This window comes from Typopeltis vanoorti, chromosome 20, assembly GCF_054136105.1.
Source record: "Typopeltis vanoorti isolate ZY-2024b chromosome 20, IOZ_Tvanoo_1.0, whole genome shotgun sequence".
NCBI lineage: Eukaryota > Metazoa > Arthropoda > Arachnida > Uropygi > Thelyphonidae > Typopeltis > Typopeltis vanoorti.
In genome coordinates, this window is record NC_143568.1 from 39771088 (window position 1) to 39793924 (window position 22837).

Below are 22837 nucleotides of genomic sequence, written 5' to 3' on the forward strand. Positions count from 1 at the left end.
ATTCCATCAGTTCTTTATTCATAGCAATTTTACCTGGACACAGTTGCACTGACATGAACATAATATTCCTGCCAATTTATACTGGCTACAAACACATGACTTGTTACATGGCATGATGCATGCACCTTGCGTATGGGGCTTTCTGATGAATTCTTTCCAAGCAGTCTAGCTTCCAGACTGATGTTGATATCAAGCACTTCATGTAATATTTGCATAGCAATTTTCAAGGCAATTTGTCTAGATTTCTGTATGTGTAGATGTCTTCGTGTATTGGAAAGTTACTGTTCTTGGTTTTATTACATAAGTTACCTATGCCCTTTACCTCCTTAATGAGGGAGGTGGAGAACAATATTGCTAAGTATTGGAAGCCAGTAGGGTGGTGGTGTTATTTTTCTAGAGATAAATCCCACGGCTTGGTTGAGATGGACAACAGCGCAGTGTGACCAGTGTTAAGTCATATTGAAGAACAGTATTCTGCTGTGGGGAAACACTAATGCCAAAGCTGTTAATAATGTATTAGCATCTGCACTCTGTTTCTAGTTTCTGATAGATGTTATTGCAAATTTTTAATTTACCAGCAATTCTTAAATGTTCACTGAAAGTCAAGGATCTATCAAGTTACTCAGAGATATATTATTAACACCATACTTCCATGGAGTCTCGTAGTAATCCTCTTCCTCCTTTTTTGCATGATAGGTAGAGGCCATCAATGTCATTGTGAGGATTGAGGGCATGGTGCATTGTCATTAATTTTTGAGTTTTTCGGTCTAAATCCTCCAACTCTAGCTGGGTCCATTCATTAGTGCCTGCTGAATATCTCAAAACAAGTATGATACAGATGTTAATTGCTTTTATCAAATTTCCAGTATTAAGCATCGACTTGAGGAGTTTTCTTAGCTGCCTTATGTATTCTGCTGTAGTTTTTTCCTTTGGTCTTATTGTGCAGAATTTCTGATTCTTCTAAAATTCCCAAATATTTGTAGCTATCTTTGAAATTTATTGCTTTGATTTTTTTCACCATTGAGCAGCTCAATTTCATTCAGCTCTTCAAATTTTCCCTTTATTCTAACAGTTGCACTTTTGTCTAACCCAAAATCCATTGCTGAGTATTGGAAGCCAGTAGGGTGGTGGTGGTGTTATTTTTCTAGAGATAAATCCCATGGCTTGGTTGAAATGGACAACAGCGCAGTGTGACCAATGTTAAGTCACATTGAAGAACAATATTCTGCTGTGGGGAAACACTGATGCCAAAGCTGTTAATAATGTATTAGCATCTGCACAGTATTAAGCAATTATCCAAGTTGATCTCTGATTTTGCATACGGCTTCAGATCGTCCATGTATATACAAGGTTGGTCTAAAAAGTTCTCGGTCTAACAATGAAAAAACGAATTTTTAATTTCAAAATTATTTTTATTTTTCAACATAATCTCTTTTAAAACTAATACATTTATTCCAGCAATGCTCCAGCACCATTATCCCATCCCTGTAGTGGTTCTCAGTAAGATCTGCAAAGTACCATTCTACAGCTGCAATCACCTCTTGATTCGAAGAAAAACGCTGCCCAGCAAGGAAGAGTTATAGTTTTGGGAAGAGATAGAAGTCAGAGAGAGCCAAATCTGGGGAATAGGGTGGATGTTCCAACAATACATAGTGTACATCTCTTAATTTTCCCATTGCCAAAACTCCTTTGTGGCCAGGTGCATTGTCCTGATGAAAGAGGATTTTTTTTTCCTTCTACAAACTGGATCTTTTCTCATGAATTTTTTCATCTAGTCTGGTTAAAAGATCGGAATAACATTCCCGGTTAGTGTTTTACTCTTTTCAAGATAATTAATAAACAAAATGCCTTTTAGCATCCCAAAACACCGATGCCATGACCTTTCCTGCTGATGGAACTGACTTTGTCTTCTTTGGTGCTGAACATCTGGCTTTTGTCCACTGTTTGGATTCTGGTGTGTAATGGTGAATCCAAGTCTCATCCATAGTAATAAATGATGTGCAAAATCAGTTTTATTGTTGTTAAACCACTCCAATCACTGTTCAGAGATTTTCATGCAAGTGTTTTTGATCTGCTGTGAGCAAGCCCCCATCTTGTGCAAATTTTTTTCATATGCAATTCTTCATGCAAAATATATCCTACACATCCTTTTGAAATGCCTATAGTCTCAGCAATTTACACACTTTGATTTTCCAGTCATTCAATACCATATCATGCACTTGATCAATGATTTCTGGTGTTGTTCCACTTTTTTGGAAATCCTACACGTGGATCATCTTCAACACTGGTACGCCCATGTTTAAACTCTGCAGCCCATTTCTTAATTGTCGAAAACGAAAGAGAAGAGTGCCCATAAACTTTTATAAACTTCGAATGAATTTCTTTTGGCATTAAATCTTCTTTTACAAACAATTTTATAACCACACGATACTCAGTTTTATCCATTTCAAGGGATGCAGACAATACTTTTGCTTCAGACAGCTGTAAAACACACTACTTGATAGAATGACTTGCAATTTCAAAGATGTACCAACTTAGGGGGAAAAAAACTTGCCGATAGTGTTGCCATCTATGGTCAAGGCCGAGAACGTGTCAGACCACCCTTGTAAGGTAAGATATCTTTGCACTTCTTTGCACAGTTTGGTAACCATGAGCAGTTTTATTTAAAATTCTAGTTAAAGGATCAATGACAGTCAAGAGATCAATGACAAGATAAACAATAAAGGAGATGAGTCTCCTTGAAAAACACCCCTTTTTTATGTTTACCTTTCCAATTTGTTCTTTATTCAGAACCAACACTGTTTTTCAATTTTTCATGCTGGTTTGCAAGAATTTTTATACATTTTCGCTAATACCGAATAGTTCTGTGCATTTTAAAATCCAACTATGAGGCACTGAATGAAACACTTTTTTATAATCTATCCAAGCCATGCGTATGAAGACTGGTTTTTGAATGTTTGTTTTCAAAATCATTTTGTAAATCAGCAATTGGTCTTTTGTACCTTTTTTGAATTTTTGCTGCTATCTTTTTGTTCAATTGGAAAAAATGAATTTGCTTTAAGATAGCTATATATTTTGTCAGTTAGTATACTTAAAAGTTGTTGGCAAGCAGGTTATTGGTCGTAAGTTTTCTGGCTTGGACCTTTCCCTTATCCTTTATGATCAAAAACATTTTGCCTTCTGTGAGCCACTCTTTGCTTTGTCCTTCAGAACTTTGTTAAATTGGGTAGCAAGTCTTTCATAAGCCTGTGAGATATTTCAACCAGTAGCCATGTAATTCAACCTTCCCAGGTGTTGATCATTTTTTTTTATCCTATTAGCTTGCTTTTGAACCATTTCAGTTGTTATTTTCAGTTGGTCCATTTTTTATTCTTGAGATTCATTCGTAATTTGTTCAATCCCCTTAGCCTTATTATTGTGCCTTTTAGGGTTGTCCCATAGGTTTTGCAAAAATATAAGTGTATTTTCTTTGTCTGTAGTATTTATATTTATTTTGTTTAAAATTATCATTCCTGCAGCTATCGATTTTCTTGTAAAATTGGTACTGATTCATGCAAGACATCGAATTTTGCTTGTATTGCTTAATGTGTGCACTGTATCTTCTTATTTTAGCTGAAACTGCAACTATTTTTTGCTTCAGTTCCTCTAATACTTCATCGATAGGTCATGTTCCAATATTATACCTGTTTATGAGGTTTTTTTCAGGTTTTTCTGCCTCTTTTCCTTAAGATTTTTCAAATTGCTCACCTCTGCTCTAAGAATTTTATTCTCCAGTCGATGCTTCCACTTCTGAGCCTTACTGCTTTTGGGTTCACTAATCTTATAGCCCAATTTCAGATGTTACTATGTAGGCTATTGAGTACATAAGTTGATTTGCTTATCCAATAGTTCTGGTAGGAATAGCCATTACAGCTTTTGATTTCTTGTAGATGTTCCTTCAGTTTTTGTTGAGGTACTTACCTCGATGCTGAAACGTGCCACCACTAACGACCTTGCACAACTTGTTCAGATGCCAACCAGAATACCAGATAACCCGAACCACTCCCCAAACATCCTAGATCTCTTCCTCACCAATGACCCCTCCAAATACACAGTGAAAGTAGTGAGCCTCCTGGGTAATGCCCACTTGGCATTATAACAGTGCCAAGTGGGACAGCCTCTGCAACTTCTATGCCACATTCCCATGGTTGAACTATTGCTTGCTTTCCAACTCAAACATATGCACCGAACTTATTGCCATAGTAATCCTCACTGGCATAGATACATACATTCCACACACTACTCTAAACTGCCATTCCCTAACTAAACCCTGGTTCTCCAAAAGATGTTCCAAGGCTGTTCAGATGAAATACCAGACATACCGTAGCTGGCTGAAATCAAGAACCCCATCCTACTTTAGAGCTTATACTGAAGCCTGAAATAGATACAAAAAGCAATCAATGCTTCCAAAACAGAGTTTGAAAAAGCAAAAAGCAGGAAACTAAAAGCCTGTCCAAACGGCAGCTGAGCCTTTTGGTCTCTCACCAAAGCAGTTGGCCGTAATTTCTGCCCAACACTATTCCCACTGTTATCATACCTAGTTAGCTCTATTGCATCATCACTCACAGAAAAGTCAATTTTCTGGCTTCACACTTTGCTTTCAATGCATGCATAACTGGAGATGATGAATGTCCCCCAACCATTCCAGACACCCAACATACAATGCCTTCTATATCCTTTTGCCAGGATGAGATCAGAAAAATACTGTTCAAATTAGACACAAAAAAAGTCTCCTGGCCCTGATGGCATTCCCCCAATTGTCCTGAAAGTTTGCACACCAGAACTGACTCCTATGTTGCCTATATATATATATATATATATATATATATATATATATATATATATATATATACACACACACACACACACACACACACACACACACACACACTCTCTCTCTCTCTCTCTCTCTCTCTCTCTCTCTTACTCCATGGGAATCTATCCCACAAACTGGAAATTGGCCTATATTCAACCTATTCCCAAGAAAGGTAACAAGTCACTGCTGTCCAACTACCACCCTATCTCACCTACCTCAATCCTGTTCTAAAGTAATGGAAAAAATCAATTCCCAACTCCTACACTACCTTGAAGATACCCACCTAATCAACAACCACCAGTGTGGATTCCATCGCTACTGATCAACAGGAGATCTTCTCACATATGTCGCCCATCTCTGGACAAATGCCATGGAGAAGTTTAGTGAATCTCAACCTCAAGACTTCTGTAGTTGGATTGCTAGCTTTCTGTCTGGATGCACACTGTGTGTGTGATGGTGGATGGTTTCCTATCCTCTCACCATTCAACTAATGCTGTGGTTTCATAAGGTTCTGTCTTCTCACCAACCCTCTTCCTGCTATATATCAACAGCTTACTTCAGTTGACATCCAACCCAATACAGTTTTGCAGACAACAGCACATTACACTCCTCGCTTTCATTTGATAAACTTTACCCTACACAACTTACCTCAACCTACAGAACATCAACCACCACCCTCAATTCTATTCTAATTGCCAAGCCATCCTACAATGGGGTTCAGATAATCTCATCAATTTCAATGCTAATAAAATCCAGTTCTGTCCTATTTCCCATAAAATAGAGCCATTTTTTCCCAGTATTCTTCTTGATGATTCCTAAATTTCAAGACAGTTTGTGATCTCTCTTCTTGGAATTACCCTTACATCAAACCTCTTCTGGCATAAACGGATTACGACATTGCATCCTCAGCTTCAAAAAAACTAGGATTTCTCTTTTGCTCAAGACACTGCTTCACCTTTGAACAGCTGTTAACATTATACAAATCACAAATCCGCTCAGCTATCGAATACTGCTCCCACATATGGGGCAGGCCCCCTAAAAGCTCTCTCAAATGCTTGACTCAATACAGAGGAGATCAATTAGACTTATTAATGACCCATCTCTTACTAACTCTCTCTCTCCCCACACTTTTGCACAGATGTTTGGTTTCTGGAATATGTAATTCTACAAATCTTTCCATGGGAAATGCTCATCTGAAATAACATCAATAATTCCTCCACTCAGTACTGAGCTCATTGGAACACATGCAGCTGCTGCTCAACAGCCCTTCATAGTACACCTAGAAACAAACAGAAGTTTCTTTTCCTCCTCCTTCATCCCTGCAACTGCTGCACTGTGGAGCAGTTCTTTGCTCCCCTGCTGTGTTTCCCAAGGAATACAATTTAGTCATTTAAATCAAATGTAAACACAAGTTCCTCCTTTTCCAACCCACTACCCATACATGGTACTTATGTGCTATAGGTTGATCAACCAACCTCTTGTGTATCAGCACAACATAAAAAAAATACTGGAAGCCTGACCATTTGCTTAGTAATTTTTGTGGAGAGTTCTTGTTCCTATTCTGATAGATTCCTTTCAACCGTTGCTGTATTTTCATTTTCAGCATTTTGCACGTTGGGATCTGGTTTTGCTACATTCATATTCTCAGTCAATTCAGGGCCAGTACAGCAGGGGTGAATGCTGGTCTTGAAATTCATGCTTGCTCTTGTTATCATTCAGGGAGTGAGAGGTGTGATTGAAGTCTGATTAGCAGTATAATGAATTACTGACCATTTAAAACTATATATGTAGAAATTTATGTACATTTAATCATACGAATACATTTATTTTATAAATGATATTCTATCTTTTTCAATTTAGCTACTTGAATACAAATTCTACCCTACAGTTCTTCTTTATGAACTGGTCAATAACATCATAAAAAGTTGGTTGTAACTTAATTTTCCCAAACAACACGCACACTTGTAAAGGCTGGCTGAAGCTCACTGGCTAGAGCTACGTTGACTGCATATGGCCTGTGTTTAAGCAACAGAGTGAGACGACGTGAAATGGCTATGTGTGCATGAAATCACAGTGCTGCTAAGAGCACCTGGAAGCTCCTACTACCGAGCAAGCCAAGGTAGCTTTGACTAGACGAGCAAGCATTGGCCTTCGATACACAACACAAAGCTTGATTATTGCCATGCAAGCTTAAGACATCTTCTGTCTACAAAAATAAAAGCCTTAAATGGAATGCTTGATAAATGCATGCATTTATTAACAAATAAATATTACTCCTTTCTCAATTGATGAGCTTGTATAGCAAGCTTGGAGAATTCGGCCCTGCAGTACTGTCTCCTTTTACATCTTGAGCTTTCAGTGCTTCAGGTTCACTAAATATCTTTCATTTGATAATGAAGCTGCTCTGTTGCATCAGCCTTTCAAATAAAATTTTCGAATTTGGGTGTAGTTCAAGCCAAAGTTGGAACATTCGTTTCTGAAAAACCCTAATTGAAGGGTTTGAACAACAGAAGCACTGCACAACTTGTTGATTTTCTGCCATGCTCCACTTTTTCCTAGTAATTACTTTTAAGTTCTGCAAATCTTGCTCCTGTAGCCAACTTCTCACTGGATGTCCAGGGAGATTAACATCCAGTGCGGCCCTTGGCCGCACTGGCTGTTAATCCCACATGATGACTCTATACCGCATCAGTCATCACATGGGATACCAAGGGCTGCACTGGATGTTAATCTCAGATTTGTCTTCACCATTTTTAAATGTGAGTGGTCTGGCTATTTCATCCAGTTGGCAGGTTAAGGAATGAAAATAATGGAATGGGACCATTTTGCTCTATAGTTGCTTATCAAGAGTATTATATTTCAGAATCCCCCCCTCTCTCTCTCTCTCTCTGTTCCACATAATTTTTGGGCTTAAAAGTTAGCTGTTTATAATTTTTATTTTATTTTTGTGTTTGTAAGCTTTTAGGCAGTTTTTTTTTTTTTTTCATGGAAGAAATACTTCAATCATAACAAAATATTTTGGGCATACATATTGATTTAATGGACCAAATTTCTGGTCCGCATATCACGTGAAAATTAACACCCTGTTAATTTTAAAATGCTTTTAACCAAGATTTGCTTATAATTAAATTAACAGGTTATTTTTTGTTATTAATTTCCTGTTATTTTTAACAAATTTTGGTGAATAGGCCATCATATGTTGGAAAAACACTGTAGTAATTTAGCCCACATAAATGAGTCAACTGCTCATAAAACATGTTCGGCGAATGATTAGGACGTGATCACACCAATCGCAATTGGTTCTTTTATCGCGCGGTGCGACTTTCTGCGGCAGTTTTATTGTACACATTTTCGTAATTTTAGGGAGTTAATTATGAAAAAACAGCAGAATTCAAAAGTTAAAAAAAAAGTTTTTTCAAAGCAGGATTATCTAAACCAACCTCCTCAACATCGAACATTAACTTATCTAAAAGTGTAAAAATTGTGTGTAAAACAATTTTTTTGTTATTACAGTGCTAATATTGATAAAATTGCAGTATAATGTTACAGATATTTTTATTTTAAAAAATTTGTGATTTAAAGGACACCCCTTAGCCCCTATTAGTCCGTTAAATCGAGAGTTTACTGTATATAAATGACATACACAGTGGCCATAATTAAAGAGGAGATATTCAGAGTCCTGTATCAAAAATGTATTGAATAAAATTCAACCAAACTTGGTGTAAGTATGCACTCTGTAACATGGATTTTTAATTTATAGAAGATAAAATAGTACAAAATTCTGCCATCATGGGACATTTGCTATAAGCATGTGGTTTGGGATTAAACAATAATGGCTAGAAGAGACGCAACAAATAAATTTTCGTGTTTGTATAACTTACAGATGTGGTTCAGTATGTCCCATCTTTTAACAGATCTGTATTGATTTGCCTTACATGCTGCGTTATTTTGTCTTTCAAGGTTGCTAAATCGGGAAGATGTCCTTCATATACTACACATTTCAGATGCCCCCCACACACAGCCAAAAGTCAGTGGTTGAGATCAAGCAAATGAGGTGGCCATGATGTGGGAAATGCACAACCAATCACTGTGTTCTGTGGAGTGTTTCTGTAACATTTTCTGTACTGGCAATCCAATGTTAGGTGCTACTCCATCCTGCATGAATATGGTAGAGTCAAGGCATCTTTGCTGCTGCAGTTGTGGAACAAAGATGCACAGCATCTCTTGATACCTAACTTGATATCTCTTAACTTCCAAGGACCATACGTCATCCACTCTATTTTTGAGCTAAGATGTCAGGGCAAACTTCATGAATTTCTGCATCACCATAAATCAAAGCTTGAGTATGGGAGCTCTTGTATGGTAAAAGCTTACAGCATTTGATGCAAGATTTTCCACATGGTTGAGTATGGCATGTCCAGTTGCCTTGATATTAACCAAGCAATGCAGAACCCTTGTGCATTATTCATTCTGCATTCCATGATGGCAGTTGCAGCTTCGACTTGTTGAGGAATAATCAGTTTGCATCCCTCGTTCTAGCCTTACTGCTAATGATTTGCTATTTTAAAATTTTTTTAAGATTAGTTATTATCATTGGACCTTTTCTCCAATCCTTCAAATGCCAGAATTATCAAAGTGCAGCATTAACGTTGCCGTGTTTTTGATAGTAAAGTGACTATCAATGAATATTTCAGTAAGATGAGCTCCATAGAACTTCAGTCTTATCAGAATGACATGAATCTGTTTTGGCCTTTCTTATATCCACCAACTCATCAGTAGAAGCAGTGAGATTATGCAAATATGAGATTCTAGCATCACTTGTCTGCTGGTGGCAGAATTTTGTACTTTTTGTTTTCTTTTCTGTAAATCAAAACACTCATGTTCCAGAGTGTACTTACACCAAGTTTGAATTTCGTTCAATACATTTTTTGCTATAGGGGCTTGGAATTATTGGAACACATGGTGTACTAAAAAAGAGTATTTGAATGAGTATTGTAGTGTTGATACAATTCCTGTTGTACTCTTTCTTCAATTTAATTACCAATTGAATTTAATTAAAAAGATGGCAGCTACCTAAGGTTTGTGGCTGTTTATCATGAAAAAAGTAATTTTTCTGAAAATGTAGATAAATAGAAGTGATATGCCACAACTTAAATGCTCCAAAATTGTGAAAATTCTGTTGATTGGTAAAATAAAAATGGCTAGTAATTAATAGGTTCCAGAAAAGTCAATATTTACTTCCATCTAGAGGATTGGATTAATTTGATTTTGCATTGAATGACTCTTGTCTTAATGTTTTCTGTTATCAAGCACACCGTTACTTTTTTTAAGTATGGCCGTTTTAGATTAGTACATTGCTTTTGGGCAAATTTGAATAATTTAAATTTGAATTTTTTAAATTTAATTAGTTTCAAAGCTAAATATAAATGTTTTCATATTTATTAGTAGATTGTCCTTAAATTTAATTACCTATTTTCAGCATGAACGGCGAGGAACTGGTAATTCTGTAACATCAACTCATTCTTCAAGGAGCATTACAACTAAATCTGAAAAAACAGAAAAGAGAAAAAACACAAAGAAAAAGTCTTCATCAGAAAGTAGTGAAGAACCAACAAGTCCTAAAAACTCATATGCTCCTTTAATAAAATCTGATGAAAAAATTATTCAGAAAAAGGAAGTAACTAGAGAGGAAAAGAAAAAAGTATCAACATCAACAGAAAAGATAACCACACAAAAGTATGACACTATGAATGGTGTCAGTAAACAAAATGGAAAGGGCAAGGTATATTAATGATAGTAATGAATATTTTGGCTTTAAATTAGTCATTGTAATTAGTTGCTATAACAACTATTAATACTTTATATTGTTGGAAGGGAGAAGAATTATTATTAATACAATTGTTATGCAATCTATTTTTTTGCATATAAGTATTGTGCTTCCTTTAATGGATATATATTTTTGAATCTTTACGAGTGTTTATTTTTTCAAAAGAAAAAAGTAATGTCAATGTGAAAGCACTGTTTTTTCTTATGTAGAGTAGGGGAAATTGAGTAAGTGAAAGTTTTGCATCTCTTTCCTGAAGCATACACACAATAACATTGTACTGGCTATATCTTCATTTTTAAGGTAGGGATTGCTGGATCACTGCACATCGTCATACATGAAAATGTTTAGTGGATTTCTTGTGTGTTAAGTTTTGCTTTGGAAATTCATTGTCACTTGATAGAATTTATAGAATATACATAAGGTTGATTTGTATTACCTGTTGGGAGGAGAGATCAGAGGAATGCTATTTGCAAACATGAAACATGTTTAGCATGAATTCTGTATCTTTGTAATTTTAAAACATTCTCAGAATTTTCTGTTTTAATGTGCTTTTTTTTTTTTTTTTCTTATACAAATTGTTGCAATAAATTGCCTTTTTTTTTTTTTTTTTTTTATCTCCAGTTTGCTTACTCGGAATATCCCACCTTCTGATCTCAATGTGTAGGCTTCTGTGGAGAAAGGAAAATTAAAATTTCTTTTGGATCTTCCTTGTGAGTGCTTTAATACTAGAAATACAAAATACCTTCTGATCTTTTGGTTCTATAGTTAGTTTCCAGGAATAATCTGCATTTCTGCTACTTGCCTTTGCTTTGGTCTTTGATGTAAAAAAAAAAAAAAAAAAAAAAAAAAAAAGCCCTGTACTAGCCGGGCTTTGATTCTTTTGCATTGTGGAAAAAGTTGATCCATATTTTTTGAGACTTAATAAAAGTAATTGTTTTTGTAATATTAGCAACAGGTCAACCTGCCCTGTAATGATCTTGTAGGAACCAAAGAAATAATTTGTTATAGGAAGCTTCATAATAGAATTTATATGGGAATTTGACATGATCTTTTGGCATACTTTTCTCACCATATTGAGAGAATTTCCTTCAGTGGCATTTGCTATAGCATGTTCATAGAAATTGTCAACTACAGTGAATTCACTATAGTCAACACGCTAACTCTTCCTAGCTCATCTGGCTGGGAAAAGTTCCAGCCAAAATCTCATAGTATCAACTTTATAGTAAAGGAAATCTATTATAACCAACCTTCATAAATTATGTGGAATTTATTTTCTGATATGACATTCTCTTTAATCCAGAGGGAATTTATCCTCAATGCCTATAAATAATTTTGCATGCATTGCTATTTGAAATGTTTTTTGTAGACAAGCTTCAACCTGTTTTCCACTTATTTCAATTCAGAGTGAAATATCTTAGCTACTTAGTTTTACTGGGTTTTCTTAAGACATTTTAGGTTTTTCAAATTGCAAAATTTAATTTCCTATAGCAAGTAATCATTTTCAAATTTCTTCTTTGAAGAGCATCTGAATACATCACTCCTAACAAATACCATGTATCAGATCATTAGCCATGAGCAAATATTGTCATACCTTGCTTTGGATGCACAAGAAATCCAGAAAAACTGTTCAATTTTATTTTTCAGTTCAGATTTTAATTCCAATGCAAAATGCAGTTCCATGAATGACTTTTCTATTTGGGGTTTAATTTATCTCCAAACAGGTGGGGATCATCATGTAGCTTCCTCAGTGAGAGGATGCAGCACCATGTCCTTCCAGTTCTCTCTGCTGGTGGCTTTCCTTTTTGCTTCTGCATAGCCATGTGATCCTGTCCATGAACTTATATCTTCAAACCATGTCCTTTTTTTCTACCTCATTTTTTAACTTACAGATCCTCCTAATCATGATGAGATTTGTGTGTTCTAATGATTCAGAGTTAGCTTTGTTAGTAGCTTAACTGCCTGGTAGGGCAAGATAGTGTTTACTCACAAAGTGGACTTGGATCATCATGGGAGAGTGTTCCCCCCCCCCCCCATTCCTCATGAAGCCAAGAAACCAATCCTCAAATAGAAACTAGACTATCTCCCAGGTTACATGAGTAGCCTAAGCGTAAAGACTAACAATTGAAAATATGTTCTTCAAATATAGCATGTATATAGGGAGAAAATACTTACATAAAATTGCCAAGGCAAAAAAAATGAGATTTCAAGGGCTGGAGAAAGCACTGGAATTAAGTAGAAACTTGGAGATAATTGAACGTAAGTGGAAACTCATCCTGTAATATTGGAGAGATTTTCTCTAAGATAAACTATCAGCCTGAACTGGAAACTAAGCATAATAGCAGATATTCTATCTTTCGAAAAATATATATTAAGAACATTAATAAGCATAATCCAGGTTTATGTTAAGGTTGACTTCTATAGCATAATGGATGCTACAATAAAGGAAATTACTCAATCCCACCATGGGCATCTATCAATGAATTTAGGTGCAAGATGAATTTCCACAACCAAGTGTGGACCTCACAACCCTGTGTAATGGAAGCTTGAAGTAGCTTAAATACCTTTTTAGTCTTATATTACCTTAAAAACATATACACGATTTTGTAAAAACTGATTCAAAGAATTTACAATATTAACCTCCATGGAGTCAACACTCATCATGGGAGGCTCACTCAACCAGCAACATGTCTATCATAATGAGCTAGGAAGTTATTTACACTATCTGCATTCACAATGCATTCCACTCAACTAACAACTCTCCACATAAAAAATCTACTCCTCGCACCTTTCTTCACCACATCTTTATACAACTTCCAGGGATGGCTGCTCGTTCTTCCCAAAGCATCCACTCTTTTTATAATTCCTTCTGTATTAATCTGATAGAATCCCTTAAATAACTTGGCCTCTATTGTATCTTCTCTTTTCCTTCTATCCACCAACCTCTGTAATCCATATTCCCTCAAATGCTCTTCATAACTGACACTCCAGAATGCTAATATCACTTTGGTCATTTGTCTTTGGATCCTCTCTATTGTTTCCACATCACAATGAAAACTAGGTGACCAAATCTGGGCACAATAGTCCATATGTGGTCTGACCATTGCCTTATAATAGAGGCAGCAGCAGCACCTCCTTATGGATACTTGTCATTGTACTTTTTATCATAGCAGCTGTATAATGTGCAGTCTTTGCAACACTTGTGATGTGCCCTCGGAACTTCACTGTCTACCATCACTCCAAGATCTCGAATCTCATCCACTTCCTCAAGTATATCTCCACCAATACAGTATGTAGCCTTATCTCTGTATCCCAAAGTGTAACACTTCACATTTATTAATATTAAAACTGCAATCCCCACTCATCTGTCCAAGCTAAGTCTATATCTTCCTATAGAGAATTAACATCAGCACTACTTCTGATAATTCCACCTAATTTTGCATCACCAGCAAGCATTTGAAGATCCCCAGTCAATCCACATGAAATAAGTTAAACAGTAGACCCAAGAAAAGAACCCTGAGGCATGTCACTAGTCACCTTGCTGGTATCTTTCAGAAAGTCGCTGTTCAATCTATATAACCAATCTGCTATCTAATCCCATCTTCTGCAGTGTATACACCAATTTGTTATATTATATGGTAATCCATCAAATGCCTTTCTTCTTTGAGTGCCATTTCCTGTTGGAGGGTGGCGACCATCTTGGCAAATTTTGGGCAATTCTCAGCAACTCTGAACAGTCCTTTAGAGTTCATCCCAGTTCACTATCTGTTTGCCAGCCAAGATTTTTTTTGTCTTCCTTATCCTCTTCCATTTATCTTCCCTTTTATAATCAATTGAAGTATCTTATATTTTTCATTATGAAGTGAGTGACCAAGATATGCAGTTTGCCTTCTTTTTATGTTATCTAAAAAGTTCACATAATTACGTTACTTGTTCCAGTACTTTTTGATTGGACGTTTTTGCTGTCCATGGGATTTTTAACATTCATCTGTATAACAACATCTCAGAGACTTCAAGTTTTTTTTTTTATTAATGTCTTCAAGGTCCAAGTTTCTGTTCAGCAGTACAGACCATAGCCAGCATTTAACCATGTGTATGTTAAGCTCTAAATTTAAATTAGGGGTACAGTGTTGATTTCATCAGGAGAAATTTTTTTTTTTGCCATTTCAATTCTAACTTTTATTTCCATTTCTGGATTGCATTCTTCATTTAACCAGCATCTGAGATTTTAAATTTTGTCACTCTTTCTGTTTGTTTCCCATTTAAAGAAAGTGCTGAATTAAAAATTTTTGGTTTCTTGTTTATGACCATGAATTTAGTTTTGGTGACATTTATTCTTAATCTCATTTTTTTTTTTTCATTCTTCGTACACTAGTTCGAGAAGATTTTGAAGATCCTGAATATTGTTAGCCAGGAGTACTGTGTCATTGGCATATCAGATGTTATTGATGATTTTACTGTTTACATTAATCTCTTCCTCTCTTCCTTTTGAGATTATTTGAAATATGTCTTGTGAATATATGTTAAGAAGGAGAGATGACAGCACACATCCTTGCCTTAATCGTCATTTGATGTTAATGGAGTCTAATAATGTCATCAACTTTATTTTCAAACTTGGGTGCATTCGTTACAGAGGAGTTGGAACAATAATTCCAAATAATCTATACACTGCCGAGTAGACCAATTTTTGTTAGGTTACCATATGAGTTTGTTGCTTAATGTTTCAAAAAAAGTTTTTTTTTTTGAAAATATAAAAAAGTAAACAAGAAGAACAAGGGGCTTCTGCGATCCCCTTTCAGATCTTGACTCAGTTTTTTTCTTATCTCTGGTTTTTTTTTTAACTTTCCTAGATCAAACCTATTTTGTTGATGTTTCTTAAATATAGCTTTCAGTCTATGTTTAACTATTACCAGTAGATTATGATCAGAAGCAATATCCACACTAGGATAGGTTTTTGTACTCTTTATGGAACTTTGAAATCATTGATTAATTATCAAGAGTAATCAAGTTGGTTTCTGACTATATTTGTATTATTATCCTGTGGTGATTGCTAAGTATATAGCCCTCAGGGTGGTAGCTTAAACCATGAGTTTTTGATTATTAGTTCCTCTTCTTGGCAGAATTGAATAAGACTTCTCTCATTTCTTGTTTCCAGTCCATGTTTGCCAACTATATCTCTACTGCTACCTTTCCCAACTTTAGCAGTGAAATCACCCATGATGATGTTGAGATCATGTTTCTTTGTATTTTTCATTAGTTCTTTTAAGTGATCATAAAATTCTTTGATCTTGGTATCATTCTTGTCAGCAGCAGTGGCATAGATCTGTATGAGATTGATATCTAGTGGTTGACCTTTCAGTTTTAATAATATCATCCCATCTGAGTAGGGGATGAAGGTTAACAGTGACTTATTGGTGTCTTTGTTTAATGTTATTCCAACTCTGTTTCGATGATTGTTTTCACTACTTCCAGAGTGGTATACTGTCATGAGTTTTGCTAGATCTTGGCCACTTAACTTCACTCATCCTGAAATCCCAATTCCAAGTCTTTTCATTTCCTGAATAGTGTTTCTTAGCTTACCTGCTTCATACAAGGGGTTGTGATATTCCAGGTTCTTAGTTTTAGTGGACATACCATTTTGAGCTCGGAGATTCTTCGCACCCCTGTCAGATTTAAAGGATGTCGGGAACTTGGGGCCATTTGTGTAGATTTGCTTGCCATGGTGGTTAGTCTGGAGAGAATAGAGCAGTAGTTACTCCATTTGCTTTCTGCTATGCAGTATTAGACATACACAATGACCTGTATTGCCATCTGTAATTTTCTAATCACAAGCTTTACTGTCATCATGAGACTTCAACTTTTGTGTCAGTACTGACAAAGCTGCTTCCCTTTGTTAGAGGATTGAATCCTTCAATCCTTCAAGGTAGGGTCCCTAACTAGGTACTGACAGCCAGACCCAGCTGAGCCCAGGTTGTTTATAAAGGTCTGCTCCTCTGAAGATTTTAGCACATTTCACCATTGGGATATGAATCCTCTTCTACTGATTTGTCTGTTGTTCTTCACAGTGGTCCGTTAACTTGTAGGGAGTGTACCCTATGCAGGGAGCACGATGAGGAGGTGGACTTGCCTCACTCTCCCAAATGCCTTTTGCAAATCCCCCCCTCCCTGCCAAAAATCCAATGCATTTGTCACCTGTCATAAAACATAAGTAGATTGCTGAAACAAGAACTGCCCTTCACAGACCCATGGTCAGCATGGGTTTGTGAAGGGCAGGGCTAACCTGGTTAGGGTCCTACCTAGGGTTACAAGAAAAATTAAAGGATTCAATCTTCTGACAAACTGGTCTATAACTGGAAAGGGGTATTATTTTGCCTTCTTTCCACTCCTTAAAGAGCCTTCCCCCCACTGCAAGCCTTCCCTTAAATAACCAGATTCTGGGCATGGGTAATGCTTTTGCAAATACAGATATGAAAGGCTTTTCATGGAATCAGCTTCAGCCCTAAGAAACGATCCAAACCTCAACAAATTTGGCTGCATGAGACTTCCTCAAATTTGGGAAACCTACATCAGAAGACCTTCAGCCCAATCGCCCAAGAATACCAACATTGCTAGCTAGTGGGCACAATCAGGACTTTAGGAGAAATAAGAGCCACCTACTTCTTCCTCACTTACTGTTTTGTTGTGCCTGCGTGCACGTGTCTTGTACTTAAGTTCTTGAAAATGGCAACGTGACGTTGCTGAAATATTGAAATATATTAAAGTTTATTTTAATGTATATCCTAGTATGTTGTAATTTCCTTAAATTATATAGTGAAAAATGGTAATGCTTTTGTACACATTATTTAAAAATGCATGGTGGTGGTATGTCACTCATTTACACAACCTTATTAACATCTAACCCAACAACACTTGATTCTTTCACCTTTAATTCTCCTAATCATTGCCTCCCTTCTACATGTTGTGCAATATCATTCCCACCATAAATTAGAGATGCCAAGAAATTATATCCTCAGTTCTATCCTTTATCCAAGCATAAGCAAACAAGGTTTGCGTGTGAAGTAACTTAACAACTGGGCAACTCTTATATAGGGACTAATGACTTGACATCACTTGCCTTAGTATCTTATAATACAAAGCACATATCCTTACAGACATGTATAATGCTATGCATTATGGGAAGGGTCATTACCCAGACTGGTTTCAACCTTTATTGAGCTTTCACCAGTGGGTGCCAGACCCAGAAATGATACCAATGTTGAAGTAATGCAGAAGTCATATTTCCATATACAAGTAGCCGAAAGGTGTCGCACCTTATTACTAAAATACTCTGGATTACAGGTAAATGTAGAAAAATTTTCCACTTTTTTATACTATATATTAAAGATGCCAAGAAATTATATATTCTTGGTTTAATCCTTTATCGAAGTGTTAGCAAACAAACTTTTCGCTTGAAGTAACTTCTCGGCTGGGAAACTTGTATATAGAGGCCAATGAACTTCACTTCACTTGCCTTAGTAATGCATAGCATTATACATATAGTTATACTGCTATAATGATATATATATATATATATATATATATATATATATATATATATATATATATATATATATATATATATACATTATGCATATAGCATTATACAAAACACACATCCATACAGTGCAAAACACACAGGATGTGTGTTTTGCAGTATGGGCTAAGGCAAGTAATGTGAAGTCATTAACCCTCTATATACGAGTTGCCCAATCGTGAAGTGACTAAACTTGCAAATTTTGTTTGCTTACACTTAGATAAAGGATTAAACCAAGAATGTAATTTCTTGGCTTTTATAGTATAACCAAGTGGAAAAACTTTCAACATCATTCACACCACCAGAGACAGACTGGGTCTAAAAATATTGGTTGCCAGGAGACAATGGGGGGGCCCCACCCACAATTTATAAGACTATCATTTACTTTTTATAAGAAATAAATAAAATTTTCAAAAATTACATAAGTAGAAAAAAGCACAATTAAAATGTTTGTGAAATAAATGTATATTTGTTAGTAATTACAGTGTACATATATTGTACATATTACTGTCAGTATACAGTAGATAAATGTAAATACAGATTGTTATAATTGAATTTTTAAATAGTTTGCTTGTACTGAACATTTTATACACATTAACAGGTACTTCAAAAGCATATTTCATGCAGTCCACTATATTAAGAGCAATCATTTGAATTCACCAGATGAGAGTGCAAATTTGTAATAATTGCTTCTGCATCCAATTCATCTAACAATTCCTTTTCATGGATAGCAACATTTATGATTCCAAGTTCTCCTCAGACAGTGAATTCTTAGCCTTGTCTTTATGATCTTTAGCTTTGAAAATGTCCTCTCACATTTGACTTGAGTAACTGATAGTGTGTAAATGACTTCATAAAGTTCATAAAGGTTATCATATGCCTTCTCATGAAGTCTGTTGGATGTCAGAATTTTTAGTACACACAATGGGCAAGTGCTACAAATTTTACACTTGTTGCAACTGGAATCCATATTCTCACCATCATTAAGCAATAGCTTTAATACACCAAAGTTCAAAGCAAAAGAAAAAAATTCCAATATTACTTGATCTTTGCTGATTTGTGGAGACAGCTTAATAATACCTTCCAAAGCTTCATCTTCAAGGCCCTTCTCTGCAATAGTTTTAAACTTTGCTAGGTCCAAGCAGGATAAATCTTTATACAACTTTTTGTGTTGTACAAAGCGTGAATCTAGTGATTGGACAATGCAATCCATTATTAGGTTAAACACGTTTACTCAAAATTCAGCTAGAGAATCTGAGGAATTTCCTTCATCTCTAAACCCATCTGCCATTCTTTTCTTCTTCCTCTGCCTCTTAACTGGCAATGCTGTTTCCAAAGAGTCAATTTCCAATGTTTGTTTTTTATCCATATTCAACTGTGAAAGCTTGTCAGTATATTTATTTACAAATTCCAGTGCCTTGCTGTGTACGTTATCAAATGTGCTTGTCTGTACCTTCAACTTTGTTGTAGCTGAATCTTAAACCCCATGCAGTAAACATATCTAAACCACTTGTCTGTAAATAACTTGATTACATGGCTGTAGTTTCAAATATATACAAGTAAATGCTGTCAATATGTTTCAAACTTTAGAAGACTTTGAAGTAAAACATTTATTTCTTGTTTTGTTTTTGCATCAAACTTGTCTGAATCTTGTATCATTGATAAGCATGTCAATAGATTCACAAAAGTACTGACAGCAGCATCATCAAAATGTCCAAATATAGTTGTTGCTGCATTGGATTTTCCTGACCATCTTGTCTCACCAATTAGTTTTAATCGTTTCATCTTTTCTTGTTCTAGATGTTTTACAACTTTTATCCATACAGCCATTCTTGTGTATGATGTTTTAGCAAAAGTTGCTAAATTCTGGAGCAGATTGAAAAAAGAAACTGCAGGCACACAACATTTTGTTTCAGTTATCACCAAATTGAAGATATGGACATAGCACCATATATGAACATATTGATCAGCCACATCGGTAATTTTACTTTGTAAACCATTATACTGACCATGGTAGCTTGCAGCTCCATCTGTACTATCAGATAAACATTTTTTGGGATCAATTTTAAGATGCTGTAATGTTTCAGTCAATAGATCAAAAAGTAAAAAGTCCCTGTCCTGTACCATCATTACTTGGCACAACTGAAAATAGTCGTTCGCAGTAACACCTTTAAGCACATACCGAATAATAATGCTAAACTGACTGATGGATGAATTATCTTGTGTTGAATCAACTTCAATAGAATAATATTTTGCTTGAGAAACTTCACAACTATTTCTTTCTTTTATCATATTCTCCATAATTTGGATTAACATGTTAATATAGTAAAATCCCTTTTTACACTTTCTAGGGGACTGATGGGAAAAAAGTGTAAATAGCAGGAAATTTAAGAACATTAAAAAAAGGCTAAAAGATGACTTACTGCTAGTATGTGACTATGTACTAGATTACAGAATTTAATAACTGACAATAAATGAATTTACAATTACTTACATTTATCTATTTAAAAAAATCTTTGATTGTTTTTGTTTTTTCTGCACTCGTATAAGTTCCACCTGCCTCTCCACATTAAATGCCCCATTATCTCCTGATGCACTTGTAATATACTGCTTCAAAACAGAGATAGCTTCCATTGCTTCTTTACTAGTAGGGGACTGTAAGTTCTTGATCAGTCTTCTTCAACCACTTCTTCCTCTTCTTCTTCACCAAGGTGGTTGGAAAGGATGTCTTCTACACTTGGTACCATTAATGTGATCACACCAGCATCAACATAGTCTTGAAATGAGGAAGACCCGCCCATCACATACCAGCAGTTGGGCTCTGACATATCTTCTTCCTCCTGTAGTTGTTCCTCCTCTTCCTCAAATGTAACTCCTGCATTCTGGAAACAGTTGGATATGGTTTCAAAACATGCAACCATGCTTTAGCCACATAATGCATAGCATCAAGGATTGATATGGTCATTTGTTTTGGGTCCATACCATTAGCATGCATAAACACAGCTTTTTCAACAAGCATTTTTCTATATTTCCATTTAAATGCATGGATGATGCCTAGATCTAATGGCTGAAGCTCACTTGTACAATTAGGGGGAAAGAACACTAATCTAATGTTTCTAAGCTGCAGATCTTCAGCATGTGCTGGACATTTGTCTAGTAGTAGTATTTTGCGGTGATTTGTCCCCATTTTAGCATCCAGAGCATGCATGGTGGATTGTGAAGATGCTGCTGGTCATCCATGCTGTGCTGTTGGTATCATACTTAGTAGGCAGATTTTTCACGTTCTTAAAATACCTTGGCTTTTTAAATTTATTACCGGTGGAGGTAATTTCCCTGATCAGCATTTACCATGAGCAAAACAGTTGCCCTCTGCTTGCTGAGTTTTCCACCGTGACACTTTTCTCCTTTAAAACAATGTTTTACTTGGCAGAATGTTATAAAAGAGCACAGTTTCATCAACATTGAAAATATTTTTTGGTTCATAGTCCTGAATAATAGTCTTTAGTTTGTTTCCACTGGTTTACAGTATCCCCTGCAACACGATTACTTTCTCTACATACTTGATTATACACAATATTGTGACGAATCTTGAAACTATCAATCCATACATTTGATGCAGTAAAACCATTAATCCCCAAACTCGCAGCAAATTCAAGTACCATTGACTGGAATACCCGATGCTCTCGTAGAAACAAACCACTCTGCCACCAGTTTATCCAATTCATTGTATGTCGATGTCCGGATATATTTTCATTTTTTTGACAAAGCGCCAGATTGCTTTGCATTGAGTTCAATGCTTGACCTGTTTTTTTACTATCTTGGACATGGAGAGTCCAAGATCTTTTGCTAATTGCACACATGTGTTCCGTCATGCCAATCTACACGTCGCAGAATTGCCATCTTTTCTTCTACTGAAATATATTTTCTGTCTTTTTCCTCCATGTTACTAACATGGATCATCCACCACCGCAACTTGAAAGCAACTATCACATGCTAAATTACGTAGCAGAAATTCTGCAATACACTACGTGCTTCTGAATTGCGACTACGAACACCAACACTGTAAGCTAGTGAAGCGATATTTCACGATGTGGTTTATTCAATGATATCTAATATTCAAGAGTAACAGCTGTTACTTGGTAGAAGTGTGAATGTGATTTCACAATTTGTGTATGATCCTTGTTAATGATTTCAATACAGCACTGTGAATGTGAAATCACATCACAACATGTTACGGGTGCCACGAGCTACTGAGAGTTTAAAATTACTGATATGAAAACTTCAATCTATCAGTTCATACTGTGATTGAAAAAAATCACGGTATCGCTCATCACTGCTGCAAGTGTGCAAGTCACCATGATGGCGGAAACGAAACTATAGCCGAAAGCAACACCATCTGGGAACAGAAATGCACAGATTTCTGCAGGAATCTATTTGAATGAGAGGAAATAGATTTGAAAATCAGTGTTGACACCCGAGAAAAAAATGCAAATCACGGGAAATAATGTCCACATCAAGTTAATGGTAGGAAAACAATATATCATAAGAATAGGCCTTGAGATGGGACCAATGGAAAATGACTTAA

At 35.8% G+C, this 22837-nt stretch overlaps 1 protein-coding gene across 14 annotated transcripts in view; it reads left to right on the forward strand.

The window, feature by feature from the left end:
- LOC150095389 (uncharacterized) overlaps window positions 1-22837 on the forward strand; it is a 613991-nt gene that overhangs the window by 160620 nt on the left and 430534 nt on the right. For all 14 annotated transcript variants that reach the window (XM_090410424.1, XM_090410425.1, XM_090410414.1 and 11 more), the window contains one exon: window positions 10335-10637. In XM_090410424.1, the coding sequence (XP_090266550.1) occupies window positions 10335-10637 (303 nt within the window). The remainder of the gene's footprint in view (window positions 1-10334; window positions 10638-22837) is intronic.